This window comes from Acinonyx jubatus, chromosome D4 (assembly GCF_027475565.1).
Source record: "Acinonyx jubatus isolate Ajub_Pintada_27869175 chromosome D4, VMU_Ajub_asm_v1.0, whole genome shotgun sequence".
NCBI classification, from domain to species: domain Eukaryota; kingdom Metazoa; phylum Chordata; class Mammalia; order Carnivora; family Felidae; genus Acinonyx; species Acinonyx jubatus.
Genome location: NC_069391.1, coordinates 4,871,734 through 4,894,069, shown reverse-complemented (window position 1 = coordinate 4,894,069; position 22,336 = coordinate 4,871,734). Strand labels below are relative to the sequence as shown.

The window sequence follows — 22,336 nt, the reverse complement described above, 5'->3', positions numbered from 1 at the left end:
TGCTCCAGTGGAGTGCGTGCACTCCTGGGACCAGGCCATCCGGCTCTGAACCTGGGCCTCACTGTTCGTGACCTGCTTGGCCTCGGGCATTATTTAAAGCTCTCTGTGCCTCAGGTTCATCATCTGTAAAGCGGGGACAACGCCGTCTGGGACCACGTATGTGTCAGGCACTCGACTGTGACTGCCACACTGTACGTGGGCTGACGGGCACAGTGATCACTACTGTTTTGCTGGTAAAACGGAGAGAGTCCTCCCTGCACCTGCATTTGAGAGCGGGCACGCCAAGCAGCTGGCACAGGGCACATCACATGCCGTGTCGGGGCTTCAGCCAGAGTTGGGCTCGGTCCCCGCATCTTCTACTTCCAGCAGTGGGTAGGCTCCAGTTAAGTCACTCTGGCTTTCTCAGCCTCAGTTTACTTAACACGGGGGTGATAGAGGCTGTGGAGAGGATCATGGGAAACCAGACAGAAGCCCCAGTGCTGACATAGGGATGCGTTCAGCCGAGCGTCTGCCCTGCCAGCATGGTGAGGTGCTCCGCGGGTGCTCCCAGACGGGCTCTGGTTCCAAGCGTGCTCACTAGGGATGTGTGTGAAGCCTGTGGGCTCCACGGTGCGGAGAAGATGCCAAGGGGCACCTGCGGACACTGGCAGGAGGGGCCGAGACTGTCTCAGATCTCCATGAAATCTGGTTCGGCTGCTCAACCAAACATTTTAGGTTAGGGGTCCATGCGGCAGGCATTTCTATTTCCATGGTAAAGATCCCTTTTTGAAACGTTTTCAGAGTAATTCAGATTCACATTGGGGCACATTTGGGTGTTCGTGGGGGTGGGCAGGGTGGGTGAAGGACTGAGACCCTGAGTCTGAGTCGTGAGACACGGCTAGACAGTGGCAGGCCAAGAACCCAGGGCGGGTGCTGCCTTTCCTCTGACAGACCGAGCTGTCTCCCAGCAGGCTAGGCGTGCTCCTGCCTTGTCGGCCCCTGAGCTCACTGAACGTGGGCTCAGGGACCCTGCGGGCGGGGGCTCGGGGAGTGACCTGGGGACCTTGGTTGTCCAGTCAGCAGTTGCCTCCCAGCAAGGGAAGGGTGGCACCTTTGTGTCCCCTCAGGACAGACGAAAGATGGCCAGCTAGCCGGTCACCTCTGCGGTGGAAACACCACCAGGCTGGCCAGCCCATGACCAAAACGGCACGTGCAGCTCTGAACAAGAATCCCCTTCGGAGGTGCACTCCTCCCGGAAAGCACGGCCGGATGAGATGCCTGGATGCTACAACCTGAACACAGTCCACGTGGTTAGGAAACCGGCAGCAGGGAGAACAGGGTTCAGAGGCGGGCAGCAGGCACACCCCCCCTGCCCGGTCCCGGAATCTCACATGCTGCCCACGCAGGACAGCCGGCCTTCTGAGCCGACTGGGGCTTCATTACCTATAGGGAATCCTCACACAGGAGTGTTTTCAGGGGAGGAGGGGCACCGTGCTTGGGACACAGAATGGCTCTGTTTACGGCCATCGTGCTTCAATAGGGCTTGTTTCCACGGGGCCATCCCTGGCCAGGGTGGGGTGTAAGTCACCCTGTGTAGCGAGGCCATTATGTAAATCAAGTTCACAGATGGCCGTGCACAGACCATGCCCTGTGCTTTGATGGAGTCCCTCCTTTCTGGGAGGTCTATAGTGGAGCCAAAGAAGAGAGGAAAAAACACGAGACCGTCGGCAGAGAAAGCAAACATTCTGAGCACAAGCCAGGCCCAGCTGCAGGGGCGGCAATGGAAGCGAGGGCGCCACCACCCCCGGGGCGGGGAGCTCGAGGAGCAGGCCCGTGAGCCGGCCAGGAGGAAGTGAGAGCGCCACGTGGCACCCGGCGCGGCACGCACGGCACGCACGGCCCGGGCCCCGGAAGCAGAGCGCGGCTTACCAGCTGCCGCTGCTTGGGGGGCAGGGCGGGGGGCGGGGCCAGCTCCTGCGGGGCCTCGGCGCTGAAGGAGTCGTTGAAGCCGTACACCTCCATGAGGAGCTTGTTCTTCTGCTGGTAGATGTGCTCGTTCTGCGGCGTCTGGTAGAACACGGACGGCTGCGGCTCCGAGTAGTCCTCCAGCAGCTGCATGTAGGCCAGCACTGCGAGACGGAGAGCGGGCGGGGCCCTGGCCGTGAGCGGGGGTCCCCCGCCAGCGCGACCCCTCCGCACCCCGACCCGTCCCCGCGGGCCCGCCACACCAGGCCAGGAGCTTTGGAAACACGACAAGAGGGAGCCCTACGGAAACCGTGGCTCGGGCCGAGGCCGGCGCGACCCTGCAGGCTGGGCGACCCACGTGTGGCGCTCTGGTGGAGCCGGTGACAGCGGGGAGGCCGGGCGTGTGGGGGCAGGGACACGCGCGAACTCCCTGTACTTCCCGCTCAGTGTCGCTGAGCTCTAAGAAATAAAGCCTCTTTTTTAAAAAGCATCTTGGGGCGCCTGGGTGGCTTAGTCGGTTGGGCGGCCGACTTCGGCTCAGGGCATGATCTCGCGGTCCGTGAGTTCGAGCCCCGCGTCGGGCTCTGTGCTGACAGCTCAGAGCCTGGTGCCTGTTTCGGATTCTGTGTCTCCCTCTCTCTGACCCTCCCCCATTCATGCTCTGTCTCTCTATCTCAAAAATAAAAAAAAAACGTTAAAAAAAATAATTAAAAAAATAAAAAAGCATCTTGGGGCCCCCACCTCCCTGCTGACAAGCCCTGTTCCCACCCCACCCCACCCCACCCCCCCCCCAGGTACGCACTCCTCCTCCCGCACCTGGGACACCCGGGACGTGTGCACATGCTGTTCCCTGCTCTTCCCAGTCCTGCCGGGCACATTCCTCCCTCGCTCGTGGCTTGGCGTCCCCAGGGGCTCCTCGCCAGTCACTTGCCCGGCCAGCCCCACCTTCTCCCCCTTGTGGCCACTCAGCCCTTCCCACAGCGTGTCCTGAGCCGTCTGCAGGACTGTCCCAGGAGCACCAACGCGTCGGGCACCGGCTCAGCTGCCGGGGCCTCACAGGGGCCAGCAAACAAGTCCTCTGCCCACCTGAGGCCTACACCCTCCCACAAGGCAGGAGACAGACCCGGAGAGAGGCGCCCGGGGGGGGGGGGGGGTGGACAGCAGAGCGGGCTGGTGGCGGGCGCTTCTCCCGAGCACGGATGAGCCACGTGAAGGACTTCTGCACTGAGGCTGCAGGCCAGCAAAGGCCGAGGCCGGGCCCAGGGTGCGGTGAGCAGAGCAGAGCCAGCAAGGGGAGACTGGAAGGAGCGAGGCAGTCGCCTGGAGGGGTCACGAGAGGCTGTGGGAAAGGGGCAGGGATGCTGCGGGGGCGAGGACCAACAAGGGCTCCCCTCGGGGCCTGCCCACGGCCGCTTTGTCTTGAGAAAACAACGCGGGGCCTCTGTGGTGGTTCCGGCGAAAGACTGCGGGGTGGGCGGAGGCGGGGAGAGTGGTTTGATGCAGGATACACTTTTAAAGCTGATGTAACAGGGCTTACTGCCTCCCACTCGAATTGAAGCCCCTGGAGGGCAGGGACCATAAGGGTCCGCCGGGTCCACGGCTGCATCCTCAGCACGTGACACGCCACAGGTGTCCACAGATATTTGCAGAATGAATGAGTGAAGGAAACACGTGTCCTCCGTCCCGGCTGAGTCCCTGCTAAACCAGGCGTCGGCCCCAGGGTGGGTCTTGTAACGCACCCACTGGGTAAACAAGTAATAGTCGCTAAACTCCGTTCCCCCCTTCCAGCCCAGAGGCCACAGAACGTTCTCGGGCGAGAGACAAACTGCAAAGAAAGACGTGTTTGAATTCAAATGCGTGCGTCCTCTCCTCCCTAAACATCCTTCCAGAAACCCCAGCCCTTGCCGCCCTGCCACCTGCCATCAAGCGGCCGCCTCACGGTGGCACAGCCCGTAGCTGTGCGGCCGCCCAGGGACAGGCTCCCTCACCTGAGCCGTGTGGCATCACCGGAGCGGCCCCGGCAGCAGACGCCAGCAGGGGCCTCACCCACGCGGGGAGGCGAGACGTCTCAGGGACCCGTCCTCACAGGCACCCTCTCCTGAGGCAGGCGCAGAGGCCTCGGCCCTCGGGTGCGAGCATCAGTATGCGCCTCGCTCCTGACTTTTCGGGTGATCCAAGCCCCACCTCCAGAGCCAGGCCCTTCTGACGACTCCACGGGTTTGGGAAAGCGACCGTCTGGACCTGTGTCCAGCCCTCTGGCATCCTCAGGAAGGCCTTCTCCGATCCCCGTCTCTCTGTGGGACTAGAACCTGCACGTGACACTCCCCGTGGCAAAGTCTGGGTCAAGGCCGGCCCGGAATGCAGTACTGCCTTTCTCTTCTCTCGGCAGTGGAGGAAGCTCCTGAGAGCAGGGGATCCCCGGCCAACATCAACACGCCCATGGCTGAAGGGCAGGTGCTGTTATGCCTCCTTGATTCACGAGTTAGGAACGAGGGCCGATCAACGTACTTACGGGGCCGCTGTGCACGCGCCAGGGGGGAACCGGTGACGACGGGAGCTGGGAAGGAAAAGCGTCCAGGTTTGGAAGCAAGGGAACTTAGGTGCGTGTGTGGCAGGCACAGGGATGCCAGCGAAGGCACCATCTGGAGCTGGGTGCTGTCCTCTTGGGTCATGTCACAAGCTCTATGAACACCCGCTAGATACCAAGAAAAAGTGGCCAGGACAATTTTGCAGGGCTTAATTCTGTGTTTCCAAATAGTCTCCACATTGAGGGTAGATAGGGAATGCCTCTCTCGGGGGATGTCTTTCTGATGTCCTTCACCAAAAGGGGGATTGAAAAGAACCGGTATAAGGGCCTTCACTCCGACAAGCACTGAGCAGAGCGTGGCTGTAAAACGCGGTACGTAAAGGCAGTCTCGCCCGGAGGGGACAGCTGCCACAAGCGCACCTCACTGTCCCCCTTGAGCCCCGTGAGGCTCTCCTTCCATGCGGCACCAACACCATGAGGCCCCAGAGGAAGACGCAAGCCTCTGAAGGGGACCCCACACGCCTACCGAGTGCCCCCTACAAAGACTGCACACAACCCTCTGTGGCGGACTCAGACGGGAAGCTTCCACAAGACCTGAACTGACGAAGTCCTCGCAGGGACTGGCTAACCAAGCAGAGAAACAGCAGTGAGGCTCGGGACCGGAGGAATAAGGAAGAGGGGTCCGTTTCAAAAGCAGCCCAAGAGCTCAGAGAAGGGGGCAGCGGCATCACTGGAGACGCTCGCAGGCTGGTGCTCCCTGCGGGCACCCAGGGCAGTGATTAGGAAGCCTGTCGGGCACAAGGGGCTCGGGGGGCTGCCCTCAGCAAGAGGGGCCGAGGACCCTAAGGATGTCAGTGCCACCCAAAGGAGGAGGACACTGTGACACCAGCACTGCGTGTGTACGAGCTCGTCCAGCATTAATCACATATAAGGGATGATGTCGATCTCCTCCTTTCTCTCAAAGCAACTGTGCAAGTTTTCCACTGGGGCAAAGCCTGGAACGCCCCAAGGGTCCCCTCAGGGAGTGAGGAGCGGACTAGAGACGAGGGCTGTGCCTCAGGTTTGGGGTCCTTTCACAGGGCACAGAAACGACTCCCAGCTGCCTGGGGGTCACTACTGAAACCCATACGGTCTCCACAAAGGAGGGCCGGTCGCTTTCCTTCTTAGCGCGGGAGGCAGTGCGTGCGCTGTGCTGGGAAAACACAGGCCTGCTCTGAACCCCCTTCTGCCACCCACTTGCCAGGTGATCCTGGCAAGGCTTAGTCCCCCTGCGCTCCCGTTTCTTCATCTATAAAATGGGCGCCAACATCACTGCCTGACCAGGGCGTAAGGACTAAATACGACAGTGCGGGAAGCCTTAACCCAGGTATGCCCCACCTTAAGCTCTTAGTTTTTAAAGGTTTGCAGACACAAGTGCTACAGACACTGATAGAGGAAATAAAGCCTAAAAATAGACGTCTAGGGGCGCCTGGGTGGCGCAGTCGGTTAAGCGTCCGACTTCAGCCAGGTCACGATCTCGCGGTCCGGGAGTTCGAGCCCCGCGTCAGGCTCTGGGCTGATGGCTCAGAGCCTGGAGCCTGTTTCCGATTCTGTGTCTCCCTCTCTCTCTGCCCCTCCCCCGTTCATGCTCTGTCTCTCTCTGTCCCAAAAAAATAAATAAACGTTGAAAAAAAAAATTAAAAAAAAAAAATAGACGTCTAAATTAACAGAAAGTATTTTCAGCCACCGGAGACCTGAGGCTGCTGGAAAGGCAAGAGCGGACGACTCTCCTTTTCCTCCTCCTCTCTACACCCCTGCGTGCCCTGACCTGCTCTAAGAGCTGAGAAGGTGAGGCCCCTGGCTCCGTGGCCAGGCACCACACATCTGTTGCAGTCTGCGTGGATGCAATCCTACCCTGCATTCTGGGTTTGGATAATTTAATGGAAAGGGGAGGGGAGACAAGGGGAGAGGAGGGGAGGAAGAGAGAGGGGAGAGGGGAGAGAGGGAGAGGAGACGGTGTGAGCCCAGGACGGCACACTGGCACACTGCTCAAGTCAAGGTAAGGTGGGTGGAGGGGAAGGGCCAGTAGCTCCCTAGACACCTGCTCGCGTAGAGGGAGACGTTCCTAGCACTGCCCCTGGTGACTCCCACCAGTAGTGCCCTGCTTTCTCCTGAGCGAACGACAGGTGGGAACGACCTCATCAGTCTGCACGGCCAGCTCTCCCTCCAGCGGGGAGACCATACCACCCAGGCTGTGACACATGCTGGGTGACACCCAGCAAGGAGCTGGGCGACAAGGCCCATCCGGCTGCCCTCGGGGCCGTCCTTGCCGCATTTAACCAGGCCGGGTCTCCCCTTCTTTGAGAGTGGGTCCCATTCTAGCAGGGGCCAATCAGATGCTCTCATTTGGGAACCTGGAAGGGAGATTCAAGTCCTAGTTGGTGGAAGTCCTCTGCTGGATGCTTCGACTGAGGCCAGGGAATCCTGGGGCTGTGTGGCCCACGCGAGCACACACACATCTGCGTGGTGGCAGCCAGTGCCGCAGAAGGGCCAAGCAGAGCCTGGCTGGTGGGGAGAGGGGGAGGGCGGGGCAGCTGTTACGGGAACTAGCAGAAAAACAGTCTCCGGTAGAACTCTACTTAGGAACCTGATGGCAAATTTACAGTTGGAAAATACAAAAATCTAAAATTTCAGCTCCATCCCTGGGCCCCAAGAACATCATCTATTAAAAATATGTGGTCTAAGAAACGTCCTCAGCAACTGCAACCAGGTGCCCTCAGATTCCAAGTCAGTACATGACATTTCATGTCTGCAAACAGAAGACAGCGGGGGTGCCAGGGACCTCTCTAAACAGCAACTGTGCACACTCTCGGGGATCCTCAGAAAACCCCTCTGTGGGCGTGGTGAGCTCTAACTAAATTCAAATGTCCACCCTGCTTTGCCCTGATGTTGCTGTAATGCTGTCCTGAAGCTGGGACCCTCGTCTCTCTTTGCTGCTGCGTGTTCTGGCCAAACACTCGGGCTCTGCGGAGGCTTGGCCCGAGGTTTTAGAGCAGCCATAAGGACAGGTTGGCTTATCGGGCTCTGAAAACCATCACCAATATGGACAAGACAAGGCTCCTGGAAGTGTCCACGTGCCACGGGCCCTATCTTTTATGAAATCACGAGGCCACCGGTTTGATTTCGGCCTAGTGCTTAAATAGAACACACCACTGTTTTAGGTGACAAAATGTGCTTGCTGACAATGGCTGGACAAAAGCTTACTGTGTTTGTTTTTCTTCTCTGGTAGAGGAGGCGGTTTTTCCGGGTCACCCGATGATTCAGGAACGGTGAAGTCACCCACAAACTCGACAGAGGCTGGGGACCCTCCTTGCTGAAAGGGGAGAACAGCAGCAAAGGGCGTGAAGGGGACAGACGGGGCCGAGGCTGGGTTCTGCAGGTCACCCTCAGAGATGTTGTCGTATTGCGAGGGGTGTCGCTCATAGGACACCCTGCAGCCGGAGCTGTCCGTGGTCTGCGAGGCCGCGCTCCTGCGCTTCTTCTCGGGGAGGGCAGGCGGCATGTCCATCTGCTGTCCTGGAGCCGAGGACCCCTCTTGCTGGGGACAGCTGCCAGGTGCCGGGGACAACTGGAAGGGATGGCCGAGGAACGGAGACCCAGACTCTCCCAAGGACTCCGGCAATGGGCTAAGATTACAGGCCACTTGCTGAGGTATCTGGTCTGCATTAGAGAGGTCTTGCTGAAGGAATTCGTAGTCGGGATCATAGTGATCTGCGTTCACAACGGGAAGAACATGACCCGTCAGTCACGAGGCCCCGCAGAAAGAAACAATCCAACCCTCCCCTTAACCCGGTGCCATTCATCACAGCGTGAGGACACAGCATCCCCGTCTCATCTCTATGCTTCATTTCATACTCCTCATTCTTCTCCCTGCTTACAGAAGTAAAGCCGAGTGGGAAGATGGCTGTTTGCTTATTTGTCTCCATCGTTTGAATTTCTTACGAAAGAAAAGAAAAGAAAGGAAAAGAAAAGAAAAGAAAAGAAAGGAAAAGAAAAGAAAAGAAAGAGAGAAAAAGAGAAATAAAAAGAAAGAAAGAAAGGAAGAGAAAAAAGAAAAAGAAAGGAAGAAAAAGAAAGGGAGATAGAAAGAAAAAAGAAAGAAAGAAAAGAAAGAAGAAAGGAAGGAAGAAAAGAGAAAAAGAGAAAAGGAAAGAAAGAAAGAAAAGAAAGAGAAGAAGAAAGAAAGAAAAAGAAAGGAAGACAGAAAGAAAGAAAGAGGCATGACCACTGTAGGAAATGTGGCAAAAAAAAGAAACCAAAATCAAGAAAATAAAACTCATCCACAACCGCATTACTTAACTATCACCTGTTTACAATTTGACGTATTTCCTTACATGTCTTTTTTTCCCCCCTAGGATTCATTTTTTAAACACCCAACTGAGAAAATACTAGGTCAGTGGTCTTGGATTTTGGCCATTACTCAAGGCATCACGATTGACTTTTCATAGCTATGTATCACTCCACCAAGCGGATGCATGACGGTTCGTCGGATTCCCTAACACTTGAGTAGTTAGCTTGCTTCTGGGCCACCACTACTCCCAGTCATGCCGGGAGTAACGTCCTGGGATAGATCTTGCCACAGGGACGCCTGGGGGGCTTAGTCAGTTAAGCGTCTGACTGTTGATTTCAGCTCAGGTCATTATCTCGTGGTCCCGGCACTGATGGCTCGGAGCCTGCGTCTGACTGTCTGTGTCTCCTTCTCTCTGCCCCTTCCCCACTCAAGCTCTCTCTCTCTCTCTCTCTCTCTCAAAAGAAATAAATAAACATTAAAAAAAAGAAATCTTGCTACAAGCTTCTGATTAAACCCTCAAAGTGAAGTGTCCAGCTCACGGGACACGAACAGCTTCATGCTCTCGGACCCTGGCACCAAGCTGCCTTTCGGACTCTCCTCCGGCCCCCGCGGCACGCGCTCAGCACCGACCGGGAGGTCAGCATGTGCTGCCCACCTGCCCTCACCCTCCGTCAAAAGCCGTCAGGGGCTCTCCCCGTCATCTGTAGCTCTGAGCACAGATGGCTCTTAATTTTGGCCACGGGAGTCAGATCACACACTGCCGGATTAACCACAGTAATAGCCACCATCTGAGCGTCTCCCAGGCAGTTTCACATGGTTGTTCCATCTAAACGTTCAACCTCCTGGGGACAGACAGATACCGGCAGCCCCATCTTGCAGTCGAAGAGACAGATCAGGGTCGTAGGACCAAGGCTGGCATCGCCGTATGACCCCAAAGCGGCCACCAAGAAGCAGAGAGACAGGAGAGGTGAGAGATGGCTGAGCCCACCTAGTGTTTCACAGCTTGTGTTCCGGGAGCACTGCCCGCTGTCCCTGTCCAGAGAGGACAGCTGCTCGTCTGACTTGCTGAGCTTGCCCATGCTGCTGCAGGGGGACAGGCGGGGTGATTCTCCGCCGTATGAGTGGCTGCCTCCTGACAGCCGCCTCTGTGTGTAACAGTCCACGTCAAAATCCTGGTGTGGAGAAATGAAAACCAGGCCCAAGTCACTTCTGAGAAATGGTGGCAGAGCCCAGGGGAGAGGAATCGGTACACTGACTTAGAGGAGACTGCCAAGCTCAGAAACCGGCTGCAAAGGCCCGTCTTTGGTGTAAGCACTAACAAGCTGCGTCTGTGACTCCTGAGAAAGGAGCCTTTACGAGTGCCGGGAGTGCGTCGCCAGCGAGGGCCCCAGGGCCAGCCTCCGATGTCCGCAGGAGACGCTCTTTGGCTCCAGCCTCCCCACCCCGACCTCCTCCCCCATGCGGGAACTTCCACCCCGTCTGGTGGCCCCGTACAGAGAAGGAACGGTCCTCCCACTGCCAGGGGCTGAAGACCACTGGGTTTCTTTTCGCCTCGGGAGCCAAATTCCCACACCCAAAGCCTTCCTCTGCCTTCCAGATGGGGCGACATTACCTGCCTATTAATTCCAACGGGCAAACTGGAACCACTGGTGGCCCGACTCATGGGGGCCACGACGGCCACCCGGGTCGGGGACGGAGCTGACTGTCTTTTCTTCGGTGGCAGTGCTGGTGGAGGACTGAAATAGATTGAGAAATCCTATCACACCGAAAACCCAAACAGAAGCTCTTTAAAAAGGCGTCAGGGTACAGAATGTGGGATTCTTTCATTACCAGACGCTTCACACCTACTTTGAACACTCCTAACTCCCGTCCCACTCCACTGCTGCCAAAAGAAAACCTATCGATGCCAAAACACCAAGAATCAGAAACATCTTTTCTTTTCCTTCCATAGTAAGTCGTACGCAGGCTAAGAGGCAAGCCGCTGGGAATTCTTGGAGGGCGCGGCAAGGGCGGGCGCTGGGGCCGGGCTCGCGTCCTCCACAGATGGTCCTCCCCAAGGGTGATCAAGATTCCAAGGCTTCTAAAGAGCGAGGGGCTGGGTTCCAAGTTCTTGCCCTAATGGCACCGTCTTCGCTTCGGTTCACCTACCCACCCATTTATCAGATTGCATCATAAACAGAGGAGGGTGCCAGAAAAACAAACACTTACCTGTTGTCAACCACCCGAATGCCAGGTAAGGGGGGCTTGGGGGGCGCGACCTCTTCATCTGTAGAGTCTGGAAGCAGCTCGGCTGACTGGGACAGGCCACTTGTCTTGTTCAGAATCTCCATCTCTCGATCTGTCAGGGGGACCTCAGACTGGCTGGAGGAGGAGAAGAACCTGGGATTACAGAAGGTTACAGAGCACACGCAGGTCCCGAGCGGGGCAGGATGTGACCGGGCCGTGGAACCGAGGCAGGGCACCGGGCCGAGCAGCAGGAGCCCTGGACCCTGTCCCTGGGGCTCCATGGCACGGATGGGGTTGCAGGTCTGTTTGATCACCAAAAACAGCAGGAGTCCGGCCAGGACCCCCCGACTGCATCTGTTTCCTTGTCTGTAAGAGGAAACCTCAGAAGACATGGTCTAAAGGTCCTCGACATGCTCCAAATTATCATGTTTTATATTTTTACTAGGAGCTTGTAGCAGAAATGGTTACAAGGCCTTGAAACTGTCCACACTGCCCTCAGCAGTTTACTCTCTTGATGAAGCTCAGTTCTCTCAAGCCCAATCCCCAAAACCCAACCCTCTAAGCTCTTTCCAGTTACGGAGGGAAGTGGCTCCGGAAAAGCACAGGTGGGGGTCATGGTCTCACGCAGCAGCCTGAGAAAGAGTCACGCTGACCGCTAACCCTGAGATCAGGCAATATTTGGAAACATGAGCGAGCTGGACACACTTTAAAGCAACACAGGCCACCAACAGCCTACCTGATGGGGCTCACGCTCTCTCTCAAGGGGAGACCCAAGTGGCCAGCGGCTGGAGGGTTTAGTCAGAACTCACCCGTCAGGTCTGCAGGCTGGGGAACTGGGTTTCACTGGGCTGGTTGGAGACGGATGCCCCTGCTTCTCGATGGTAAGTCTGACCAGCTCCTATACCCCACACAAGAGAGAAGCCATGAGGCACTACGACAGCTCCTTGCTGCTCGGTTCTCACCCCAAGGCAGGTCAGCTGTCTGTCCTCCGCCCAGTCTCTTTTTGTGCCTGGAGATTTCCCGCACACCGTTAATGCAAGTACTGTTCGATTTAGATAATCTGAACTTCCCAAAATGTCCCCTACCCTCCAAAAAATACCTTCATAGCGTGTTGAGACGTTTCAAGATACATAAAGGTACTTCCTCTTGGAAGAGGGAAATGACAAACCCTGCTGTCTCAAAATGACGAAGTTTAACACTGAAATTACATTCCAGCAGAACAGATTCCCAGCCAGTTTGCGGGGGGAGAACTACTCTTTAGTTCCTGAAAGCCATTAAATTACATCCTATAATGTGCAGGGTGCTGCCTATGTTAAGGAGCAAACCTCCAGCATGGGGAGGGTGGTTTCCCAAAGCGAGGTGGCCCCGGGTGTGGCGGCAGCTGGTATCCCGAGATGACTGGTCAGCATCTTTGTTGACCGACAGAAAGTTAACGGCCTATTACCCAGTGGAGACGTGACTTTGGAAAATATATTTTTTACACAGAAAAAGAGAGAAAGATCAGGGCCTGCTTGCTTGTTTGTTTTTTTTCTCAACTAGAATGCAATGTTCCCCAGTTTGATGGGGTCTGATGATCACAAATACCCGTGTAAATACCACCGAAAAAATACCGAACATTTCCGCCACTCTCTCCAGAGCCTCTGCCCCACCCCAACCATGGTTTTACTTCTGTTTTGCAGATTACATTTGCCCAGAACTTGACATAAACGGAACCATTACAGTATGCACTCTCCTGCACGCATCTTGTCTGAACAGCTTTGTGGGGCGATCTAACTCACGTGCCGTAAAAGCCGGCGCGATGGTTTTGTCTGCTCGCGGTGGAGCTGCCCTCAGCACTGCGACTTTTACTACTTCTGCTCCCCCACAAAAGAAGCTGTGCCCGTGACCAGCCCTTCCTCATTTCCCCCAGCAGCCGCAGCACCGGGCAACCACCATCCTGCCCTGCCCTGTCTCTATTCTGCTTCTCTCTTGCCCAGTATGACCGTCCACATCATCATGCGCACGAGGAATCTGTTCCTTCTCGTTGCTGAGTTATATTCCAACGTATGCACAAACCTACGTCTCTTTATCCATTCTCCTGTTGATGGACATCTGGGTAAGACCTGTTTGCGTCTGGGGGCAGGGGGGAAGGTTCAGTATTTCAGCATGAATATCCATTTCTAAGTTACAGAGGAGGCAGCAATGGGCGTGAGTGGGCAACATCAACATGCCCCTGAATGAGACTGCAAGGCCTCTCCACACTCAAAATGCCACAGACACGAATCACAACACATGGGCTAAGGAAAGGTTAATATCGTCCCTAGCACAAGGATTCTGTCAGAAACATGAAAACTAGAAGAAAAAGACAAATACATCAAAACTAATACCAAAGAGGAAACTCACAGACATAAACATCAGTGCTCAATAGTCATCAGGGACTCTCCAGCTTTGATGGTAACAAAACAGAACCTTCCAGACACGGCAGGTAGGAGTAGTCCTTTGAGAACAGCCTTCTTAGAGGATGATTTGTCAGTATGTGTCAAAATTAAATATCTGTACTCTTTTTATAAGAATTTAGCCCAAGGAGGGGTGCCTAGGTGGCTCAGTAGGTTGAGCGTCTGACTTTGGCTCATGTCATGATCTCACAGTTTGTGGGTTTGAGCCCTGCCTCGGGCTCTGTGCTGACAGTTCAGAGCCTGGAGCCTGCTTCGGATTCTGTGTCTCCCTCTCTCTCTCTGCCCCTCCCCCAGTCGTTCTCTCTCTCTCTCTCTCTCTCTCTCTCTCTGTCTCAAAAATAAATAAACATTAAAACAAATTAAAGAAAAAAAGAATTTAGCCCAAGGAAAACGTCATGGGTGTATGCAAAAAATAAGCTGCAAAGGATGGTCATCACAGCATTATATGTAATAGATAAAATTAGACTCAATGCTCTGTAACTAAATAGTTATTAGATACAGACTGTGTCAATTACGACAGAACCAAGCAACAGACCATTACGTTGCCAATACAAGTCAAACTCGTGAGAATATATGATATCACGGAAAGAAAATGTAATACAATGTTTGGTGGAAAATAGCTCCAGGTGGTCCCATGGCAGATATACAGTATGTTTTGGAAATAAATCGTAAACAAGAAGGGGCCACCAGGTGGCTCAGTCGGTTAAGTGTCCGACTTCGGCTCAGGTCATGATCTCACCGTCTGTGAGTTCGAGCCCCTCATTGGGCTCTGTGCTGACGGCTCAGAGCCTGGAACCTGCCTTGGATTCTGTGTCTCCCTCTCTCTCTGCCTCTCCCTAACTCATGCGCTCTCTCTCAAAAATAAACAAACACTGAAAAAAACATTTTTAATGGAAACAATACACATCTAGAAAGAAAGTATGGCTATGAAACACCCCTAATTTTCTTGCTTTTGTTTCTTTGCGTTTTTGTAAATTTTCTATAATGAACACGTGTTACTTCTGATATACTAATTAAAACGAGAAAATACAACCAAAGGCATGCTCAGTACAGCTGGAATCAGCATCACCCCACTCTGTAGGACAGGACAGTGGCTGCCTATTCTTGGAGACACAGAAGTAAGATCTCTAAGAGTCAAGTACTAGACAAAGAAAGGAGAATGTTCCTATGTTCCTGTTCTCACAATTTACAAGTTAAGTAAAATCTCATGGGCACTTGGACACTAGTTACCTAGCTGGTGATTACGGCCAGGACGAGACTGAAAGCAAGGAGACAGATGATGGGTTGAGGAGAGAAAGCAGGGAGTGGGAGGGGGAGCAAGTTGCCGGGCTGCACAGAAGAGCATCGCTGTGTCAGAGGGGGTCAGAGGGCCAGACCAAAGCATCCCGGAAGGCCCATGTTCACATTACTCTTTTCCACAAGCAGGGCGAAGAACAGAGAGAAGTATGTGTCCTCGCATCGGCTGACGTAGGAGAAAAGTCCACTAACTCTTCACTGATTCACGAGCAATTATGATCAGCATGCCATCTTTCTGGAGGGGCAGCTGAGCAACGGTGCAGGAGTCACGGAACGATGGGCACATCGGCACAAGCGCGCACCCGAACTCCCACACGACGACGTGGTGGCGGAAAGTCTCCCTTCCGCCGGTTTGCCAGCCTTGGCTCACGGAGGGCGCAAAAGGGGCAGGCAGCTTTTCCACCCCTACCACCCTTCCGGCCCCAGAAGGAGACAGAAGGGAACCTTCAGAAGGAGACAGAAGGGAACCTCCAGAAGGTGCGTGCGTCTGGCTACTGCAACAAAAACCTAATCTCGGTCAAAGCTGGCCATGGGCAGTGCGGCAAGAGCCTGACTCCTACTAAAGGCAGAATTTTCGAGAGGGACGTCAGACTTTTCAGCCCTCTTGAGGCACAGGTGTGAAAAGACCAGACTGTGCGCACAGCCGGTGACTGTGAACCAGACAACGACCGGTCCACTGAAAAGCAGTCTTCAAAAGCCAAAGGGTATTGGGAAGAGTATCTTTCTAAGTGCATAATACTTTATTTCTGTGCTCATTTTATTCGTGCTGAAAATGATCACAGTGATGTTCCCATCTTCAGTGCCCTTCAACAAGTCAAAGTACGAGCTGTGGTCCTCCCATCTCCTCCTTGGCACTAAAACAAAGCCCCCGTCCGGCAGAGAGCACACGGGCCGCACAAGGGCCCCTACGAGGTGCGGCCACGGGCAACGCTCCTAAGAGCGGCTGCCACGCTGCCCCTATCCGTGGGCACCACACCGTGGCCAATCCTCCCAGGCTCACACGCCGTGCCTGAGAAGCGCACCGGTCTATGGGCAGTGGCCACCAATCCTGCTCCCCCCTCACCCCGGCCCCTTGCTGTCCATCCTCAGTCACCTTCTGGCCCTGTGAGTCTTCTGGGTTCAGGCCATGACAGAGCCCCTCTACTGCTCAGCGGTCCTAAGACAAGTCCTTCGCCAAGGACACCGCATGGAGGCCACCAGTTGGGAGTTTCCCGGACCGAAGCAGCAGAATGAAATCACAGGGGTGTCTAGCTTTTTCATGGTGAAAAGAAGGGACCTTCCCACCTGAAGTCTGAGGGGTGAGGCAGCCACAGAGCAGAGGAGGCGGCCTCCTTCTGCTGTGCAGCAAGCACTGGGGAACAAGTGGGCTGGGCAGTGAAGGACTCCCGAAGTCAGCTCTCCGAGGGCCACTCCAGCCGCAAGACACTGGCTGTCACTCCTCAAACGGACTAAAGACAAGGCAGCCGGAGGAGACCTCAGATTCAGTGTGGGAGGAAAAAAATTAAGACATGAGCCTGATGAGGTTAAGTGAAAACCCCGGTGGTGCTGAATGCGAATTGCAAGTACCAGCAGGAACTCCAGATGTGTTTTGTCTTACAGAAACTAACCACGTGACCCACCAGCAGCGATGAGAACATCAGCCCTCAGTGTGGTCTCTAAACGGGACTTCCCAGCAAAGGGAAGCAGGGCTCCCTAAAGGAACGGCTGATTCCAGTTCTGTGGTAAGCAATGTACAAGGTACCTTATAACTCAATAATAAAACGAAAGCCCAATTTAAAAATGGGTAAGGCGGGTGCCTGGGTGGCTCAGTCGGTTAAGCATCTGACTTTGGCTCAGGTCATGAACTTGCTCTTGTGAGTTCGAGCCCCGCATTGGGCTCTGTGCTGATGTCTCAGAGCCTGGGGCCTGCTTCGGAGTCTGTGTCTCCCTCTCTCTCTCTATCCCTCCCCCACTCATGTGCTCGCTCTCTCTCTCTCTCTCTCAAAAATAAATAAAGATTAAAGAAAGACTTTTTTTAAACGGGCAAAGGACTTGAACAGACATTTCTCCAAAGAGATACACAGACGGCCAATAAGCGCACGAAAAGGGACTCCATATCATTAGCCCTCAGGGAAATGAACATCTGCCAAAAAGCACAGGTGGGAATGGAGGCTGTGGAGAAGCCGGAGAGGCTGAGGCCCGCATCCACGGCAGATGGGGTGGAAAATGACGCAGCCGCTTCCAGCCCAGAGTTACCGTGTGGCCCAGCCGCTGTGCTCCTGGGTGTACCACCAAGAGAAATGAAAATACACGCCCGCATAACAACGTGCACAGGAGTGTTCACGGCAGCCTCACTCAGAGGTGTCGAAAGGTGGAAACTCAGACGTCCAAATGGCCACGAGAAAACGATGCCACGTGGTGCACCCACAGAGTGCAATATCATTTGGCAAGGAAAAGAAAGGAGGTACCGATACACGCTGTGGCACGCGTGAACTCTGAAACCACTGTACTAAGTGACAGGAGCTGGTCTCAAGGGCCACAGAGCATACGATTCCTTTTATATGAAATGTCTAGAATAGGCAAATCTATAGAGGTCAGGCTGCCTAAGGCTGGGCAGTGGGGGATGGCAAGAAATGAGGGGGGAGGGGAGAGCATAAAGGGTAGGCAGTTACTTTCTGAAGGTGACGAAAATGTTCTAAAATGGATCGTGGTGATGGCTGTACAAGTGTGTGAATATAGTAAAAAGAAAAATCACCATATACATTTTAAGTGGGTGAATTATATGGTGCGGGAATTACAGCTCAATGAAGCTGTGTATCACCACCCCCAAACAAAACAACTATCAGATGGTAAGAGCCTGGAACAGATTTTCATACCAAGACAACTACGAAGAAAACTATCAAAGACTTCTAGGGTCATATCACAGGGAACTCAGGAAACAGCCTAAAAAAGTTTTCAGTGGCCAAAGATGGGGCCTGGGGACCAGGAAGAGGGACAAGCACAGTGGGTGGGAGCACGGCCAGCACGTGTAAATTCATGAGTTCAGAATGATATTTTAAACAGCTCAACTCACTGGTCATGTTAAAGGGTGCTAGGAGACAGGCACTGTTTTGAAAACTGGTAAAGAAAGGAAGGAATTAAGCATGGATCCTGCCTCTTCTCTGAGAATGATCACCCAGGAAAACCGTAAGTTTACAAGGGAGGTCTGTCATTTAAGTGTTTCCCAGCTAATGAGAGAACGGCACGAAGAATTAGAAACTCATCATTCTGCAGCTCCAAATCAGTGAACAGATCTAGGCAAAAATCATGGATGGCTACTAATATCAGAAAGGGAGGGGCGCCTGGGTGGCTCAGTAGGTTAAGCGTCTAACTTCGGCTCAGGTCACGATCTCATGGTTCGGGAGTTCAAGCCCTGCCGTCGGGCTCTCTGCTGGGCCTGCTTCAGATCATCTCTCTCCCTCTCTCTCGGCTCCTCCCCTGCTCACGCTCATTCTCTCTCTCATAAGTAAATAAATAAACTTAAAACAGTTTTTTTTTTTTTTTAAGAAAAGGAAACATGCCTCTTGATGGAGGTGAGGGCAGCACTGAGGGAGCATTCGAATTACAAAAACCTGAAACTGATTTACCCTCTAGTTTCACAGGGAATTCAGGGGAGAGAGGAACATGCCAGACAACACTGTTTGGATGTCATCAGCACAAAATCCAGAGCGTGGGAGACCTGTGACAGCAGTAACCCTTCCTAACAACACAAATAAGCTGCAAGGACAAACAGACAGAGAAAAGTGATCTTTAGACGCATGTTAACGGACTAAGAAGCATACGGGCTTTATCTGGACCCTGAACTGAAAAGCAAACTGTTTAAAACCAGAAAACTATGCCCTGCATACGGGCAGGATCCAGCCCAGGATCCAATGCCCTTGCTTTCTGTAAGGCCCTCAAGGTGAGAATTCTTTAAAAAGAAAAAAAAAAAATTACATAAACCAATGACAACATGCAACAGAGACCCACAGGCAGCAAAGAAGGTATGTAGCCTGAGAGGCTTCGAGTATTTATTCCCTGGCCCTTTGCAGAAAAAGCTCGCCGTGGCCTCAAGCTCTGCACGGGCATTTCCAGGCGGAAGGACATGGGATCTGTGATTTGCTTCCAGCGATCCCGGGGAGCAGGCAGAGGAACAAGACTGGCCAGGAGCGAACAACCACAGAACTATGTAATGGGGCTTCATTACCCCATTTTTCTCTTGGCAGATATTTGACCGTTTTCATCAAAAAATAAAAAAATAGGCTGAACGAGGAATAAAAGAGATGGCTTATTTGAGATGTCAGTGTGGCAGGGACAGCAAGTTGCCCCACGACTTGTTCTTCCTCTTTAGCAGAATTTCAGCTGGGCATGTGACCAAGCTGTGATCAATGAAGTGTGAGGGAGTTCTGTGAGGCCTTTGAAGAAGCATCCTCAAACGGAGAGGGCACACCTTCCTACTCTCTCTTCCTCCTCGCTCGCTGGAATGCAGTCATGATAGACGGAGCAGGAACAGTCGTTCGGGACCATGAGGTGGAATCCATGTGCTAACTAAGGATGGCAGGAAAGCAAGATGGGAGACGACCACATGCCTGACCATTTTGTGAAAATGTCATTAGCCTCAGACTGCCCGTCTGTGGGCTTCTTGGCCATGAAGGAGAGTTAAGTTTAAAAGCCAGTATTATTGTGGATTTTCTTGCAGTCGAACATAATCCTGACTGATGTAGTCAGAAAAACACTTCCTACAAAATATTCCCGTTGTAAGTGAAAACTGATACAGGCAAAGCTCACTAAAACTGGACCTGGGAGGTTACGAAGGGAGCCACACCAATGACATCAGTTACAGGAGGAATCGTCGCTTACAGAGCCCAGCAGAGGCACCTTCACCAGGAGAGTACCGTGATTGCGGGCCCAGCGGGAAGGACGGACCCGGCGTCTCCGACGAGAAACCCTCCACCCCAGTGACTCGGCCAGTGAGAAACGGCCCTCACCCTGACCTCTTTCCTGTCAATCTCCGGGTCAGGACAGCCCCTCCCAGCGTCTTCCTCCTAAAATAATCCTCTCTCTTTGTTGGACTTGCCCGTGGTTTTGCCCCGGCTCACAGGTCCCGAATTGCAATTGTCTGGTATTCCCGAATAAACCCATTTTGCTGGTAGAGTAATGGGCTGTTCTATTCTGTCGGTTAATGGGTACGAAGGGGGTCCAGGACAGAACACGAGCGCAAGTGCGGGTGGTGACGACAGACCTGCAGGTACTCTCCTCCAAGGCTGTCGGCATAAGGTTGAAAAATAAAAGTGTGTGTGTGAAGGGGCGGGGGGAGCCGGAGGCCAGGGAAAGAGGCTCTGGGTCTGAGAACTGACATCCGGGAGGGCGTGCCAAGAGGGCAAGCAGAGCCCAGGGAGCTGGGTAAGACACGGTGCATCTGAGACAAGAAGAAAGACTGATGTTTAGACGGAAGGGCACGAAGAGCTGACACACTGGCTTCCGAAGGACAAGCCGGGTCACCTGCTGGAGCCAGAGGAGCTGGGCCGCAGAGAGCCAGGTGCTAGGGAAAGTGAGGGCCTTTCGATTCCTTCCTTAGACGGTCACCATCCTCTCTGGGCCTCAGGCCCCACCAGCAGAGCACCTGCCCAGGCCAGATCAGGTGATAACGACAGGTCTGTCTTTCGACCGGAGATGCACGGAAGCGAACCACAAGCACCGTCAAAGACAGGCAGGTGCAAGCCATCCTGGACGCTAACATTTCCGTGGTTCGTGGCACCCACCCGCCATTTACTGGGCACCTAGCACTTGCTGGCCAGGTACTTCATAGACGTTCTCTTTCTTGACCTTTCTCCAGTTCTTCAGGGTAAACATTTAAAAATCTACTCGAAACTCACACAAGTCACTTGCCCAAGGTTACAGAGCTAGCAAGTGACATTTACTCAGGGCTTTAAATAATAAACGGTGCTACCCCCACTCAGGGACAGAAGCAGAGCAACCCTGTTTGAAAATACTTCTTCGACCGTTCAAAAAAAGAATTCCATTTAACAACTGAATGAGTTACTTGGAAGATGGTGAGTCACTTTAAAGGCACGCGCCAACGTCTCTCCTACGAGCGGGATGACGACATCCTCACATCTCTGCGTGGCCCCGTCCCTCCCGGCGAACTGAGGCTCACTCACCCCACCACGACCCAGGCTTATACAGTGTCCTCAACCCGATGGGGACAGGAGAGGGGCTGGAGGCCGGCTGGCGGCGAGGGGGGACGCACAGGCAGTCCCTGGGCTAAGCTGGGTCTCCCTCACGTGGGGGGGAGACCGAGGGTGACAGGAGGCGCGCAGGGTCTGGGGTCCGGCAGCCCCGGGTGGGAGTCACGACCTCGCCGCTGACCACTGGGCTGCCTCGGCCTGTTCCCACACCTGCGAAGGGGCGATCACGCCCACGGCAAGAGTCGTTATGAGCATCGGGAGGGACTATATGTCACCTGTTGCTACTATGACATCTCAACAACAAATGCCAACACCACAGTGTTCGGACCGTCCCTGCTCCCTCGACCGATTCCAGCTGCAACACACTTCCAGCAGCAGGCCGACTCCTGCACACCCCTTTCTGCCTTTGGCCCGTCTCGCCCTCAGGGCAGAGTCTCTGACCACCCTGAAAGGGGAAGGTGACCCAAACACCCGACCAAGTGAGGCCACGTGCCACTTTCTAACACTAGACCTCATCATGATTACACAATGACAAGCTCTGCTGTCCTTCTCCCTCTGCAGATCCTAAGCTAATGGTCAGGGACTGTGGCAGGGGTATCACTACATTCCCAATCGTATGGCACCGGCTGGCACTCGAGGAGGCTCTCGAGAAGGGAATCCTGAATAAATGAAACAAAACTGGACTCAGAGAGGTCATCACCTACAGTCTTCGTTCTGGGTCAAGTATTTTTTATTTTTCTTATTTTGGGAGGGGGAGGGAGGGGGAAAATATGGGAGGGGGAGGTGAAGGGGGAGAGTGAGGAGAGAAAGAAAGAGAGAGAGAGAGAGAGAGGGAGGGAGGGAGGGAGGGAGGGAATCTCAGGCAGGCACCATGCTCAGTGCAGAGCTCGATCCCACAGCTCTTGGATCATAACCCGAGTCAAAATCAAGAGCTGGAAGCTCTAACGACTGAGCCACCCAGGCGCCCCTGGGTCAAGTATTTTAAAAACAATTGTGGAAGGGCACCCGAGTGGCTCAGTCGGTTGAGCATCTGACTCTTGGTTTTCGGCTCAGGTCATGATCTCGCGGCTCATGAGTTTGAGCCCCACATGGGGCTCTGCGCTGACAGTGCAGGGCCTGCTTCGGATTCTCCGTCTCCCTCTCTCTCTGCTTCTCCCCCACTTGCACTCTCTCTCTTGAAATAAACAACTTAAAAAAAATCGTGGAAATGTTCTTTGTGTCCAGACACTGACAGGTTCATAATCTGGAGGTTTCTCTCTCCCTCTCTCATTGGTCAGTTTGAAAAATCAGAGAAATTTTTTCTTTTCGACATGCCCTTCAGCGGGTACTGGGGTGCTTTAATGATCCCGTAACGAGAAGTTACTTGGGAACGTGACAAAGCTTCACACACAGA

At 54.0% G+C, this 22,336-nt stretch overlaps 1 protein-coding gene and 1 long non-coding RNA gene across 19 annotated transcripts in view; one reads left to right on the top strand and one right to left on the bottom strand.

Moving 5' to 3' along the window:
• Positions 1-6,161, top strand: part of LOC128312079 (uncharacterized) — a 53,337-nt gene extending 47,176 nt beyond the window's left edge. The window contains exon 2 of the long non-coding RNA XR_008290882.1: positions 5,934-6,161. This is a non-coding gene — a long non-coding RNA (uncharacterized LOC128312079). The remainder of the gene's footprint in view (positions 1-5,933) is intronic.
• The window catches only part of RAPGEF1 (Rap guanine nucleotide exchange factor 1), a 130,515-nt gene that overhangs the window by 30,966 nt on the left and 77,213 nt on the right, over positions 1-22,336 (bottom strand). For all 18 annotated transcript variants that reach the window (XM_053204468.1, XM_053204469.1, XM_053204471.1 and 15 more), the window contains 6 exons: positions 11,837-11,925; positions 11,010-11,162; positions 10,414-10,537; positions 9,790-9,973; positions 7,715-8,221; positions 1,909-2,108 (listed from right to left, as the gene is read on the bottom strand). In XM_053204468.1, the coding sequence (XP_053060443.1) occupies positions 1,909-2,108; positions 7,715-8,221; positions 9,790-9,973; positions 10,414-10,537; positions 11,010-11,162; positions 11,837-11,925 (1,257 nt within the window). The remainder of the gene's footprint in view (positions 1-1,908; positions 2,109-7,714; positions 8,222-9,789; positions 9,974-10,413; positions 10,538-11,009; positions 11,163-11,836; positions 11,926-22,336) is intronic.